The 15294-nt window shown below is 51.7% G+C and overlaps 4 protein-coding genes across 4 annotated transcripts; 1 reads left to right on the top strand and 3 right to left on the bottom strand.

The window, feature by feature from the left end:
- Nucleotides 1-2121: 2121 nt before the first annotated feature.
- On the top strand, nucleotides 2122-2349 carry N7515_004984 (uncharacterized protein; the record flags this gene model as incomplete). The annotated part of the gene is made up of 1 exon (XM_056665728.1): nucleotides 2122-2349. The coding sequence occupies one exon, from the start codon at nucleotides 2122-2124 to the stop codon at nucleotides 2347-2349; it is 228 nt and encodes a 75-aa protein (XP_056522678.1).
- Nucleotides 2350-3136: 787 nt separating this feature from the next.
- Nucleotides 3137-4889, bottom strand: N7515_004983 (glycoside hydrolase family 72 protein; the record flags this gene model as incomplete). Its single annotated transcript, XM_056665727.1, has 4 exons — nucleotides 3137-4575; nucleotides 4631-4656; nucleotides 4709-4746; nucleotides 4809-4889. The coding sequence occupies 4 exons, from the start codon at nucleotides 4887-4889 to the stop codon at nucleotides 3137-3139; spliced, it is 1584 nt and encodes a 527-aa protein (XP_056522677.1).
- A 492-nt stretch (nucleotides 4890-5381) lies between these two features.
- Nucleotides 5382-6314, bottom strand: N7515_004982 (uncharacterized protein; the record flags this gene model as incomplete). Its single annotated transcript, XM_056665726.1, has 1 exon — nucleotides 5382-6314. One exon carries the CDS (start codon nucleotides 6312-6314, stop codon nucleotides 5382-5384), a length of 933 nt encoding a protein of 310 aa, XP_056522676.1.
- Nucleotides 6315-6945: 631 nt separating this feature from the next.
- N7515_004981 (type I polyketide synthase) lies at nucleotides 6946-14902 on the bottom strand (the record flags this gene model as incomplete). Its single annotated transcript, XM_056665725.1, has 6 exons — nucleotides 6946-7821; nucleotides 7875-8195; nucleotides 8259-12913; nucleotides 12975-13512; nucleotides 13566-14091; nucleotides 14145-14902. The coding sequence occupies 6 exons, from the start codon at nucleotides 14900-14902 to the stop codon at nucleotides 6946-6948; spliced, it is 7674 nt and encodes a 2557-aa protein (XP_056522675.1).
- Between the last annotated feature and the right edge of the window lie 392 nt (nucleotides 14903-15294).

The following is a 15294-nucleotide window of genomic DNA, read 5'->3' as shown; positions in this document are numbered from 1 at the left end:
TACCAAGTGGTTGACGAGGTTGATGAGAGATGACAGTCGGGGAGAGTGCGAGTCAGAACAGTCGTTGTGGTTGAGACCCAAGACCCGATAGGAGACTGAGAACCGAGAAACCGCTGGCTGGACAGATGTTGCTGAAACAACACGCCAAAACGGGAAGCGATCTCTGCCCAGCCAGCGGTTTCTCGGTTCTCAGTCTCCTATCGGGTCTTGTGTCTCAATCACAAGTCACAACGACTGTTCTGACTCGCACTCTCCCCGACTGTCATCTCTCATCAACCTCGTCAACCACTTGGTAAGTTGAATCATCCACACATTTATCACCCCCCTAGTCTGTCATAGCACCACTCTCTACTTATGACGTTCCTCACAGTGCTTTCCTACCCGTAAGCACTACATGATGGCTGAGAAGGCCGAATCGACTCGTCTTTGGGACCCGCAACGAAACAGTCAACTTAGCGGCAGAGAGCATCTCGACCGCATCTGAGCAATTCGGGCGCGAGATACGTGGTATCATAAGATCCGGTAATCAGGAGTGCATGAAACAGAAGCGAGAGTGTTCTACATCACTAGCGCCATTGCTTGGACGGTGAACGCACCTTATTGGCCTGTTGCTTTGGCCACCGATTCTCATGGAAATCGCCTCTTGGCGGACGATGTTCTTGGTCGTGCTCTCCCCAAATGGAGGCTCGTCCTGAAAGGTGGAAAGCTTCAGGTGGCAAGGCACCGGATGATCGCAGAACCTCTCATTGCGTGGCTGGCTGCCGAGAAGCAGAAGGCCAGTCGTCTTGGCAAGCCTTGTCCCCAAGTCCAAGGATCTCCCACTGTCGTGCTCTCTCCGCCACCTCCAAGGCGTGCCCACGCGTCGTCTTTTGAGATAGAAGATCCCCAGGTCGAGAAAACACGTCTGCTTCGAGACATACTTGCAGAAGTCAAAGAGGCAAGGCAGCTGGTTGAAAATGCTCTCCAACAAGTATTCCGATCACACCGGGTGTTTTTTCATCTGGTTTGTTTCCTCCAAAAGCCTCAATATCATCAGCAGGTTGGACCTTACATACAAGTACATCGTGCCGGTTGCAGGTATATAGTTTCATGTCCAGCCCCGTATAGGAACTCAATCCAATTTGACCGTCATAGATCCTTAATGCCTTGACGAATGACTAGGTATCCCTTCATATATTTGACGATGACAACCTACCTAAAGGAATGCAAAGAAACCTAGGTAATTCTGTTGTTCATTAACTGAATATTGAGTGTCCCCCAACCCCATCATTCCAGGTCAACATTCCCCCATTCGACTAATCATAGAAGTCGATATGGCCCGCGAGACCCATTGATGATAGCACAGGGCCCCAATGTAAGTATATCTTGGTTGAGATCGGCCTTTATTGCCCTCGTTCCATAAGTTGGTCACTGTCCATCCCCCTTTACTCAAAGAAGCCTTCGAGAATCGTCTTAACGTGGTCAGGACTTAGGACTACCTTGATGGGATAATCTTAGGCAACTTGAGGTTGCGTTTCCAGATCCATGGACACCATTTTCATTTCCAAGGTTCAGTCCCGTGCATTAAAAATAAGTAGCCTCGATTGAACCAATCATAATTGATTATGTCGCTGCCCCTCTACGAAGTCAACTTAGGTAGTAACCTAACTTCTAACTAGGTCTTCCTGCTCCTATCCCTTTTACCCTCAACCGTCCGACGTCAACCATTCAATCATGGATTTCCAACGCCAGTTTCCCGGTGTTCACTGGATCGGGAGCGGAGGCATCTCATTTGTTTACGAAGTCCACCCTCGCATCGTGGTCAAAGTCCCGAAGTCCGGGGAATTCGAGAGAGAACAATTCCAAAAAGAGCTCGAGATATATCAAGCATTCTCGCAGCATCCGCCTTGTCCTTCTATTGTTCAGTGTTTTCACTATTGTAGCAGTTGGATATTCCTCGAGTACATGAGAGGTGCGACCCCTATTAGCAGTCAGTTCGGTTCAAACCTGATGAGGTTATCTGCTAATTTACTTCCTAGGCAAGTCCCTTTTTTATAGGATACAAAATAACCATACTCTGGACCATCAAACGATGGTGGTTACTACAGTGAAAAAGCTAGAACCTCTACATCTACGAAAGCAATGGTGAACGATCTTGCTGAAGCCGTCGCCTTCTTGGAATCCCTCAACCTCGCTCACGGTGATTTACGACCTGAGAATGTTCTACTTGATCGCAACCGACTAAAGCTATCCGATTTTGAGTCTACGGCGAAAATTGGCACACATTTCGAAGTTGCATGGCTCCGTACGGCCGATTTCTCAATGATAACGAATCAGACCAAGGGGAACGCGGAATTTCCGGCTTTTTAGGCCCCCGAACGGAATAGTTTGCCCTTGGTTCCTTATACTATTTGATAAACTACGGCTTTGAAGTTTATGGAGATCGCTGTCTTACCGAGGATCCTTACGAACATGGTCCTAAGGTCGTGGAGTTACTACAGAACATGGAGTTTCCCGGAATTGAATGGCTATCCCCCGATTGATAATATCATCGACAGATGTTGGTATTATAAGTATGCCACGGTTTCAGAATTAGCCGCGCACACGAAAACACTATTGACCGAAGGAACCGAATTGAAGGAGAGTAAGGAGGACCAAATAGAAAGTAGCGAAGTGACCACCGTCCTCGCCGGGCGAGCTAGTGGTTCTGTGGATCGAAACTGCATAGGAGAGGTGGAATTCCTTGCGAGAAAGGAATTTTGTCAGGACCTGGAGAAACGTGGACTTCTTCGCGCGCTTTCTTCTGGTGAGCCTGAGCAGATCGGCTTCACTTTTGATTGGTATAGACACAGCCTCTCAGGTTGAAGAATCATACAAACTTCATAGGAATCTTTGCGAGTACACAGCCTTAAGAATTTTCTATCAAGTCCGGGTACCTACTAAAGAGAGTCAGGGGCGTGCTGGGTTTTACTCAGTGGTCAAGAAGCGGCAGGAGGTGAGCACTTCACCTTGGAATCGATAAAGGGAAAGGTCTCGAGTGCCAGGGCATTATCAGGTACATACACAGCATGCATTGCTCTTCTATCTACACAGTACATGTAAGTACATCACAAAAGGCTCTTATACAATGTCCACAAAAGCCAAGAGTGACTCTTGTCTATACAACCATTGCTGCAGCTCCAGCAACAACCGCCATGGACAAGCCGTTCACAAACCGACCAGGGGCACCAGTGGCGGCAGCAGCTCCCGTCGAAGTCGAGGTGCTAGCAGGGCCTCCAGACGTACCAGTAGCCGTTCCGGCCACACCGCCAGCCGAGCTCAGAGGAGCCTTACAATCCCCGGACACACGCTTGGGCTTTTGCAATTTAGCCGCTCCATCAAAGTCACAGGCAGATTCCGTCTTATCCTGGCTTTCGTAGTAACGGTTGAACGCCTGCGACAGCTGGTCCTTGCTTCCACAGACACTGTAGCTACCATACGCACCCGTGGTAGCGTTGTGGATGATACCGTCACAGATGTGGGCACCGTATCCACAGACCTGGCCGAAGAGATCACTGTAGTCATCGGGGTCGACATCATCGCTAACGACGCATGACAGACCCGCGACCATGCAAGAGCAGAGCTTGGTATCAGGGGTCGGCGGGAGAGGGCTGGCCTTTGCGAGCCATTTATCGTCCAGGGTGGGACAGGCGCGGGGGGTGTTTGTTGGTGAGTACTTGGCGCTGTTGACGCCGGTGGGAGTCGCGCTTTGGATCTGCTTTGAGTAGTAGCCGAAGTCGGGGAGGGTGGATACGGATTTGCCGTCCACTGAGACGAGACCGTACTTGTTCTGGGTCTCGAAGTACATGTAGACGATTCCGCCACTCCAGACATCGTTCATCTCAGGGCCGTAGAGGGCCTCAACATCGGTGAATTTGCGCGGGCGCACGGTGTTGCAGCCGTACTCTGAGAAGAAGATGGGGATCGAGTAGTTCTTGTACTCGTTGGTTCGGTCTTTATATCCGGATGTCTGGAATGTCTCGGCGCCGCACCATTCGTAGATATTGTAGCCGAAGAAATCGATGGCGCTTGACTGGTCTCCGCAGTTAAGGTAGTCGGATAGCGGGCCGCGAATGTCCTCTTGGTCAGTTGTTGCGTAACCGATCGCAAGAGAACTCCTGTAGTCCTTGTCTTTGATGTAGGCCTTGATATCGCGAGCAGCGGCTTTGACGAAAGCTGCGGCAACAGTCTGGTTTGGCTGATTGACCACCTCATTGCCAACGAAGAAGCCAATCACGTTGTCGTACTTGTGGAACGCATCGACGACATCGGTATACCGCTTGTACTGGTCGACGGTCCAAACGGGGGAATTAGCTTCGATAGAGATATCCGGCGAGGACAGATCGGTAATGACATAGATGCCGGCATCAGCGAGCTTCTGCATGCATTCGTCGTGGTCCTCGGTGGGATCCACAGTGTATGTGCGGATAACATTTGTGTTTAGCTTCTGGAGATAGGGAATATCGCGATTGCAGATGCTCAGATCGAAAAGAGGGTCTTTGTAGGTAGAAGCACTGGTCTGCCCAGTGCCCTTGGCACCACCGCCATCGTAGTCATCTGTGTGATCGTCAGAGATTGCTGTAGAAGATCAGCGGTGGAGATTTGTAGATACCCTGATAGGCTATGCCTCGGATGTAGCTAACAACTTTAATCAGTATGCGATGCTGTCAAGAACGGGATCTACACTTACAATTCGGTTCCATTGTTGGAATAAAAGAACTTGGAGCCCTAGAGAGAGAAGGTCAGTGACTTCCAAGATTTGAGGCTTGCCAAGTAGCTGAATTGCGTACTTTGATTTCGATTGTGGGGACACTGGCAATTGCACCGGTGACAAGCAGCAAGCCTAAGGCTGCCAAGTCTTGGAACTTCATCTTGGAAGATTTGAGGTGGATCAAAAACGAAATGTAGCGACAGACGAGAATAAAAAGAACGTAGAGAACACTCAGGGGCAAAACTGCCTGGGGTCGATTAAAATGAGAAGAGGAAAAGTCCAAGCTAGTCGCTAAGTCGGCAGTGGAAATTGGAAAATCAGCCAGTAAGACGAATGTCTCACTTGACCCCACTCACCTAAATTTGCTTCTTTTGTCTTGAAAGCCGATATCCGACCACTCAAAGGTGACCAATTAGCCGGGGACCTGTTCCAGAGTTAGGCAACCACCTTAACTACTAGCGTTCTCTGATTGGTGGCCTACAAAGAACCTCATCCGAGTCTCCAAACAACGATCCGAACCATGGACAGTGCTAAGCCAATATACTCATAGCCCTAAGCCTCTACAATTGCGCCGGCGAAGTATACGATGTCCATAAATTCATAATAAATCGCTTTCAGTAGATTTAGCTGACCAAGTATACATACAAGTACATCATTCAAGGGCCTGCCACATTGGTACAAGCGCACCTAAGACCAATGAACCAGCGACCGAGAGGCCGGTAGCTGCAGAGCTCTCGCTGCTAGTAGTTGACGCCGGAGCAGATCCTGCAGTTCCAGTACCAGTCGCAGTACCAGTCGCAGTTCCAGTTCCAGCACCAGTACCAGTACCAGAGCCTCCCGTAGTAGACGATGAACCGGAGGACGATGAAGTCGACGGCTTAGGTGGCTTAGGACACACATTGTTATACACGAACTGCTCCGGAGCACCATCACAAGTGCTCGCATGCCCCTCATCAAACTTGCCCGCGGGATACATCCAGCAGGTGCCGGTGGCATACTGCGAGCCACTGCCATTATGGGGGTTAAAGACGACATAGCTGCAATCATCGGCCTCCGCACACTGACTCAAGCAGTTGGATGCTCCCGAACTAGCCGTACAAGTATCCCAGCAGTCACCACCCGGCGGCGGGTACCCGCAGACCTTGGCAATGGCAGAGGGCGTTGCGGTTGCGGCGCAGGCGCCAGTCGTGGTTGCGCTGCCGCCAGAACACACGGGCTTGCTGTAGACGGACAGATAGGGATGGGCATTGGGAGAGTCGCAATTCGGGTTGCCTTTGCTCTCGTCGAAGGTTTCGCCGGGGTATAGCCAGCATGTGCCGCTGCCTGTGTAAGGGTTGCCGGCGGCGAAGATGACAAAGTCGCAGGGTGGGTGGGCGTCACAGTACTCCCAGCATGAGTTCGTGTCTTCAGCGACGGCAAAGTTTGGTTCGGGTTTCTGGTAGTCGCAGAGTTTGGTGATGAGGGATGCTGTGCAGCTTGGTGCTGCGGTTGTTGTGGTGGCTGTAGCAGATGAAGGTGTGGATTCAGTGGCTGCTAGAGCCGGAATTGAGAGGGCGATGGACACCCAGAAAGGAGTGGTCTTCATGTTAGCGAGCGTAGGTATAACAAAAAATCCAATGCGTCCAGAATGGGAGAACTATCAATCCATTTAAACAGAACGGGCACATACTACGGACTCCGGAGTAGTACGGATGGTTTCGCCTATTTACGCCCGAGGAGATGCGTCAAGGACCATCCGTTCCCGAAAAGCAGTGCGCTATACTAGATTGGTCCTAGTGATAATTGACCAAATTACTTTCATGGTTGGAGGATCGTGTATGATTGTGCTTATTGGTTGAATCCTGGTTCTTGGCATGCAGTTCAAGACCTTCTCATTGAAATTGAGCTTGGCACCATCAATAGTGGCACTTGCTGACAGGGTCACAAGCTATTCCGTCGGAGATGCAGCCCTATTGGTCTAGCATGTCTCTGCCCCTGAATTAGTTGAAAGTCTAGTCACTGAACGTCCGATTGTCTAGTGTAGTGGGGAGATGAGTGGCGGAATGAAAATCTGATCTTCGTAACAATAAGATAAACATAAGAGAAAAGCGTTTGTAGAGTACAAGACATTGCCGATAGGCAAGAAATCAATACCGCATATACCTAAATCCAAAACGAACGTAAATGGGGCAATACAACCAATCAATCATTCTTGACCAGCCCGATGGTCAACCACATCAAGCGGCAAGCCCCCAATCAGCCTTCAACTCCGGCGTGAGAATGCCCGATTTCTTCAAAATCGTCTCAGCAAGCGCCGGTACGGAATCACTCGTCAAAATCTCCAAAATCTGCAAATTAGCCTCCAGTTCCCGGGTAATCCAATTCCGAATCTCAATAGCAACGAGCGAATCCAACCCATAAACAGAAATCGGCAAAGCAGGATCAAGCTCTTCGAGCGGTCGCATCAGAATACTAGAGATCTTACTCAACACAGCGCTACCAACAACACCAGACGCAGCCTCACGGGTCTTCGCCTGTCGGATGCCGACAGCCGGGGAGATCTCGGCGCAGGTCTGCGCAGACTCGGCCAATGCACCCGCGCCAGCGAGGGTGGATAGACGCAGAAGGTGCGAGAGTTTGGAATCATTGACCCAGAAGGGTTGCTCGTTGATTGGTGTTGTTTTGACAGCTTCGAAGCCGGCAACGCAGTGGCCGTCGCAGGAGACGTCGAACTCGTTGCGGATAGCGGATGTTACGAGGCCGCGGATGTCGCGCGCGTCGACGGATTCGGTGCCCAGTTGTTTGGTGATTGCTTCGCGCTTTTGGTCGTCGGAGAGATAGCCGACTCCGCGGACCACGGGGAGGTCGATGGTTGAAAAGCGCACCTTGGCGGTTTCCGGGTACTGGGCTAGCGCGGACATGAAGGTGCCGCTGGCGGCGTAGGGGGATTGGCCCATGTTGCCGACGAAGCTGGCTGCGGAGGAGAGATTGATGAAGAAGTCTACGCTGCCGTTGGTGGTTGTTAATGCCCGTTGGAGATTCCAGATTCCGTGCACTCGGGGCATCATCACGGTCTGGTAGTCTGCGAAGCTGAGCTTTTCGAACAGTGTATCCTGCGGACAAGTTAGTGGAGATACCGGATGATGCTGGCTTTGAAGCTACTTACCCGGAGAACCATAGCGCCAAATACGACACCACGAGCGGGGGGCATACGAGCGAGAAGAGGCACAAGGTTGTGCTCCACGCTCTTTTTATCCGCCACATCGCAGCAACAGATTTCCACGTTGACACCCTGGCGAATGATGTCCTGAATAGTCTCCTTCGCTTTCTCGGTCTTGGGACCACTGCGCGATACCAGGATGATGTTCTTAGCTCCTTTTTCTGGGAGCCAGGTAGCAATGTCGAGACCAATGCCACCAGTTCCACCGACAATGATGTATGACGCATCGGCGCGGAGAAGATTCTCGTCTCTGCGAGCGGGATGGACCTGAATGATGAGTTAGCAACTATGCACATCAAAGGGAACCGTCGGGTCTGTGAGCAAACATACCTTGACCATGGAATCATCGGTAAACTGGACAACCATTTTGCCAACTACCTGTCCACCCTGCAAAGCCCGGAACCCAGTCTCAACCTCTGAGATGGGGATGGTAGTAACCGGCCACCTCTCCTGCGCATTGGTGTCGACAAACAGCTTGAACACATCACGCAGCAGACGCTTGGTTAACTGAGGACGCTTCTCCCTGACCATACCCAAATCAACAGAAGAAAATGACAGGTTTTTGTTGAAGTGGGCCATCTCCAAGCGAGAATTTGTCGTGATATCTCGCTTGCCGAGCTCAATGAACCGACCGAACGGAGCAACGCACTCGAACGTAGCTTGCAAAGCATCACCGCTCAGCGAATTGAGAGCAACATCCACACCCTGCCCACCAGTAGCATCCTGGATACCCTGAGCGAAGGAGATGTCACGACTGAAGAATATCTGCTCCTCCTTCAGCTGGTAGGTTTCCATGAGGAAATTCTTCTTCTCGAGACTACCGACAGTCGCGAAGATCTTGGCACCGACGCTCTGAGCAATGATGATTGCCGCTTGGCCGACGCCTCCTGCAGCAGCGTGGATCAATACGCTCTCATTTGATGCCAGGCGTCCGAGATCGATAAGAGAGTAGTAGGCGGTACAGAATACGGCGGGGATCGAGGCCGCAATCTCAAATGGCATGTTGTCAGGGATCACCCACGACCCGGAAGCAGGGCATCGAGTGTACGTCGATAAACACCCGGGTGACATTGCGCAGACGCGATCTCCAACCTTGAAGTCGGAGACCGCAGAGCCAACTTTGGTAACAACTCCACTGCATTCCTGCCCGAGTCTGTCACCTTGAAGTTGGCCCATGGCCATTAACACATCTCTGAAGTTTAGCCCGGTACTGCAAAGTCGGATCTCAATGTGGTCGGCAGGCAAGGGTCCGTTGCGTGAGACATCGTCTGTGAAGTAAAGCTCGTCGAGGCCGCGCCCGGCGCCGGCAGCGAGGCGCAAAGCTCGGTCTTGTTTAAATGGCTGCAGCTGCGCAGGTGCTTCTGGGGTCTCTTGCTGAACACTCAGATTCAAGGTGTTATTATCCACCAGACGAGGGACGCAGACATTCCCGTTGCGGACAACGAACTCCCAGTCATTCTGCATCAGCTGTGACTTTTGGCAGAAGACTCCCTTGAAGACCTTGAGCATGTGGTTCACGGCTTCGGCGTCGGGCATATCTTCCTTCTCGCCCAAATCTAGCGTGGCGAACTGCAGTCCAGTCTCTGATCGGACAGTGCGAGCGAGACCAATTGCCATGTTCGCGCCAAGGGACTCCAGGTCAGTTTTGCTATGGCGGACAACCCACAGCAGACCTCGAGCCCGACTCAGAAGACGTTGCAGAGCCTTGAATTTGTATTCGGTGAGGTGCGATAGAATCGAACGATCCATGCCTCCAAGGAAGATGCACCATTTTCCTGTGACGTCAACCTCGTCAGAGTCCATGGCAGTTATAGGGTTGACACCAGTCATCCCCTTGATACCGGCTTCCAGGCTCAGAGATGATAGACTGCCAATTGAGTCGATTCCAACAATCACCACATCACCAGGGTTGACCGGCCCGGTAATGGGACTGTTAGCCGTGGATGTCATCAGGCAACCCGACTGGAAGGAGGCTCCAGGGTACTCCTCGACACACATATCAACACCAGTAAAGTCGTTCTCCTTCATCACGTTGCTCCATCCTTCGACAGTGAGGAGAGGGCCATCCTTGCGGAATTTGTCACTGGCCAACCACCATCCAGAGAGCAGTGCGAATGGGAAATGGCGAGCCTTTGGGACGGTTTCCTCAATGAGCATGATCTTGCCACCAGGCTTCAACAGAGCTCGGATGTTTGCCATCGTTTGGCTGATGTCGGAGGTAGCGTGCAGGACATTACAAGCAACGACAACATCATACGTGCCCGTTGTGAAGCCCTGAGCTGTGGGGTCAGCCGAAACATCCAGAGTCTGGTAAGTCATGAGATGGCCCCATTTCTCGAACTTAGTCTTGGCCTTCTCGAAGAAGCCAGGGGAAATATCGGTGTAGGTATAGTGGCCAAATCGGGGCGTAGATCCCGGCTCGCCTCCGCCCAGACTTTGTAGAATGGGCATTGTTGCACCACCTGTGCCAGCACCAATTTCAATAACATTGAGCTCGGGGTTCTGATGCGCCATCTTGTCAATGCAGACAGAGGCGTTGGCATAGGCCTCGCGGAGAGCGTCGAGGTCACTGTAGTATCCGCCAATGCCATCATCCTCCAGCAGAACAGTCAAGGCATCGACCTTGCCTCTGAGGATCTGGGGCAGTAGTTCGCCCACTCGGAAAGTCAGCTCACCTGCTCTATTCACAGTCCTGTTCTGCTCGAGGAGATCAAGCGGCAAGGGATCCTTTGTGCCAGCGTGTTCACACATCTTCTGTGCCCATCGGTAGAACTGCCGGTGCTGCGGCTCAAAGGTAGAGACCTCATCTTCTGACACCGATTTGAGCATTTGTGTGAGATAATGCTCCGCCACAGATTCCAGTTGATTCATGCGCTTGATTCCCTGGGTAACATCAGTCTCTGGCCGAGGAAGATGTCGATAGTCCTCGGCCGAGAGGAAATCGAAACAGGGCTCATATTGTAGTTTGTAGCAAATCTGATCGGGGGAGTTCTCCTTAGAGCCCGCGATATCGTTTGAGATGGGCACGAGAGTGATATTGTTGATTTCAATGAGCTTATTTGCCGGGTTGCTGGGATCAGTGGCGAAGATGCGGTTATTGTGGGGGTTGCTCGCGGATTCAGTGCCTGACTGGCTGCCATACAGCTGGAGAACGGTGCCAGCGCGGATATCCTGGCTCAGGCTAACCGACACCTGCTTGACATGCGAAGGCACATGGGTGATTTGCGGGCCAGGCTGACCGTACCCACGTAGTACCCACATGATTTGACTGCATAGGTCAAGCGTCACAGGGTGCACAATGCAGGGAGACTCATGCTGATGAGGCATGACTGCCGTTGTGTCTGGGACATGAATGGTTGCCATTGCTTGAGAATCACCAACAGAGACGTCAGTCAGTCCCTGGAATAGTGGGCCGTAATGCACACCACCGCCACTGATGGTTTCGTATAGGATCTTGCTGTCCACCGGCGCGTTGCATGAGCTCCGCATGTCCAATGCTTGTTGCGTGAACCGCGCAGTCTTCTCAAGAGCCTGTCGAGAACCATCTACTGGGTTGACATCCTTAGCTTCCTGTACCATGATGAAGCCATTGCAGTGCTGGTCCCATCCGCGCCCCTCGGCCCATGAGAAAACTTTGAACTCGTGCCAGCCGAGTACTGATTTGCTTGGTGCTTCAGAGCGAGACGGCTTAAGGCTGAGCATTGTCTCGACTGAAACGTTGTCCGGAATTGTGAGGACGCGGTTAATAAAGATATCGCGGAGTTCAATTCTGCCTGGAGAGATATGGTGCAGTTTCGCATGCTGCGAGATGGCTTCCATGGCCATGGCCAAGAATCCGGTCATGGGATATACGTTGCTATCATGTACTCTGTGCTCTCGGATCCAGGGATGATCATCGGCGCGGATGATGTTCCTCCATCGGGGCTCGAAGTCGACATTTTCAATGCAGAGCGATCCAAGGATATCACTTCGGGGGAATTGGCGATGGAAATGGTTGTCACCAAGCCGTGAGCTGAACCAGTATCTCTCTGAGTGGTTCCAGGGGTACTTAGGCAGATTCGTCAAAAGAGCTGGCTTTCTTGATGTTGCGGCCACGTTCGGGAAGTTGATCGCCTGGAAGTTGAGGTTCAAGCCCTGCGTGAACAGTGAGCCAGCGAGGTTCTGCACTGCCTCGATGCTATCGACCTTGCGCTTCAATGTGTGGAGGTATTGCACATTGAGTGTCGGGGCATTCTGCTGGACAATGTCCTTCACTGGACCTTGAAGAGCAGGGTGAGGGCCAATCTCAACCAAGGTGTTGATTGGTGAATTTGCCCGTGTGTCGGTCACAAGGCTCTTCAATCCCTCAACAAACTCAACGCGGGAGACCAAGTTATCGACCCAGTATCCGGCACCCAGGCTGCTTCCAGGGACCAACTTTCCATGAACGGTGGAATGGAACGGAATATCCGAGTCCCGGGCAGCAATCTTGCCAAGCAAAGATCGGTACTCCTGGGACACGATCTTCATGTCATTAGAGTGGTAGGCAACTTCAACCTGCAGTCGGCGAGTGAATATCCCTTCTTTGTCCAAGGCAGTCTGGAGATCCGTGATAACTTCCGCATCTCCAGACAAAGTCACACTGGAGGGACTGTTCACACAGGCAATGACAGCACGATTGCCTCGCATGGCATCCAAGATCTGCTGGATATCGGAGGCACTAGCCCCCACAGCTAACATGCCGCCCTTGATGAGCTCGTTGTTTGCGACAAGGTTGGCTACGACTCCACGAGAGTATGCCACGCGAACACACTCTTCGAGGCTGAGAATGCCTGCCGCATAGGCTGCTGCAATCTCTCCGCTGGAGTGGCCGACAACTGCCTTCGGGCGAATTCCCCATGATGCCAGTAAGTCAACCAATGCCAGCTGAACTGCAGTGCAAGCAGGCTGGCTCATGTATGCAGCCGAGATTGAGCTTGCACTGGGATCGCTCAAGAGTAGTTCATCTTGAAGTAGGTTAGCATTCATGATTATCTGTTAGGTAACCTCAGATTCCAAAGGGCATACCTATGATAGAGAAGGTAGCACCGAGCTTCTTCAAGCAAACGTCCACATCTTCCATGGTCTGCTGGAAAATCGGATAGGAGCTCAGAAGTTCCTTGCCCATACCGTGCCATTGCGCACCTTGTCCGGTGAAGACAAAGCCGACGGTGGGTTCTTTAGATGAACGGATGGGCTCAGCGTTGTTCGAAAGGGCGGCAGTCAGCGCTTGTCCAACACTCGCAGAGGCCGCCAGTCTCCATGGGAGGAACGATCGTCGCTCGCCAAGGGTATATGCCAGATTTCCCAGAAGGCTGTCGTCGAAAACGGGTGGATGAAGATCGAGATACGATCCGATCGACTTGCCAAGCTGAAGCGCAGCCTGTTTGTCGTATGCAGAGACAACATACAGTTTGCGCGTTAGCGGATCGTTGTTCTGTGAAAGGTCGCCTTCGTGTCGAGGGCCACGCTCGAGAATAACATGGGCATTGGTCCCGCCAAATCCAAAGTTGTTCACACTTGCGTAGGGCTTGCCACGTGGCCATGGCATCAGCTTCTTGGGAACCTTTATGGGGTTAGCTTCAAATTTTGATACTAGAGGTCGGTGCTTGGACTCACCTTCATGTTCCACTTATCCAGGGGAATCTCTTCATTTGTCTTCTCGTAATTGCAGTTCGGGGGTACGAAGCCACGCTCAAGGGCGAGAGCGGTCTTGATCACAGACACAATACCACTTGTTCCTTCCGTATGACCAATGTTCGATTTCACGGATCCCACAAGCAAAGGTTGGCGCGGTGTGCGTCCTTTTCCAAAGACGGCGTTCAATGCTGTAGCTTCGAGGGGATCTCCAACTTTGGTACCTGTCCCGTGGGCTTCGACAAATCCTACCAAGGCCGGATCGATGCGTGCTTCTTTATAGACTTGGCGGATCAATGCCTCCTGTGCCTTGCCGTTCGGCATCGCGATACCCCTGGTGCGTCCATCTTGGTTGATACCGCTGTTGACAATTACAGATCTGATAGCGTCACCAGCAGCCTCTGCATCTTCGAGAGACTTCAATATGATACATCCTGCGCCTTCGCCTCGGCCAAACCCAGTGGCTCGGTGGTCGAAAGCATATGACCGACCAGTGTCGGCAAGCAGTCTTAAAATAAAATCAATTAGCTTCCGGATATGAGAAATGTTACTGGTACTCACCTAGAACGGGTCATGGAGATAAAAGCCTCGGGAACTATATTCAAGTGACAACCTCCTACAATTGCCAATGAACATTCGCCATTTCGGATACTCTGAGAAGCCAAATGCAAAGCAGACAGACTAGAAGAACAAGCCGTGTCGACGGTAACACTGGGCCCATTCAGGTCAAAATAATACGAAACTCGATTCGCCTGCAATGCCATAGCCGTTCCCGTTGCAGCGTACATAGGAACAGCTTCGATATCTCTTGTGTTGTTGATTTCATAGTCGGGGAATGAGCCACCTGCAAAGACGCCAACCTTCTTCCCGGTGATCTCATGGTTCGGAATGCCCGCGTTTTCAAGGGCTTCATACACACATTCGAGCAAAATGCGCTGTTGCGGGTCCATTGACCGGGCCTCCTGGAGGGTGATATTGAAGAAAGGCGCGTCAAACAGGCCAATGTCTTCTGTTAGGAAATGGGCTCCGACTGGGTTGAACGAGCCTGGTCGATCGGGGTCGGGGTGATAGAAGGACTCGGGGTTGAATCGGTTCTTGGGAATTGGCGACCAAGCACTTCGGCCTCGAGAGCAGAGATTCCAGAATTCGTCGGCCGTAGAAACATCTCCTGGTAGGCGGCAGGACATGCCGATAATGGCCATTCGCTTGGGCACATCGCTGGTGACATCGTCGGAGATTTCACCGATCACCTCTTGCACTGGGGTATTCACTGGTTCGGTGACTGGCGTACCAGTTCCGGAGGGTGGTTGAAGGCGCATCTTTAATAAGGAGCGTGTGTTCTGGTTTGAAAGTATCGAATTATATACCTGGCACTGTTATCACCATCAACGTCCAGCAAGTGTCCAAAGAAACGAATGTCGATTTGCAAGAAAAAGAATGTACGGAGTATAGAATAGTACAATCACGAAGGTCACGAATTGGGCAATCTGTTCATCCAAGTACTTCCCAGAAGGAACAAAACAAAGGGCGTCGATATGGAGTGTTATGGAGTCTCAATCCGCCCTTGCATGACTATGCAAGCGTGCGCGTGCCGATCTGTGTCCAGTACACAGTAGTTTCCCCGATTGAAACAGGGGCTTGAAGCTTGAATTGGTCAATGATAGGTCCAGAAAGCTCCATGCCCATTGTCCTTGATGACGCAGACAGCGAA

This window comes from Penicillium bovifimosum (genome assembly GCF_028826915.1).
Source record: "Penicillium bovifimosum strain IBT 22155 chromosome Unknown utg000004l_segment0_segment0, whole genome shotgun sequence".
NCBI classification, from domain to species: Eukaryota; Fungi; Ascomycota; class Eurotiomycetes; order Eurotiales; family Aspergillaceae; genus Penicillium; species Penicillium bovifimosum.
The sequence above is the reverse complement of the archived record's forward strand: the minus strand, read 5'-3'. Positions and strand labels throughout refer to the sequence as shown.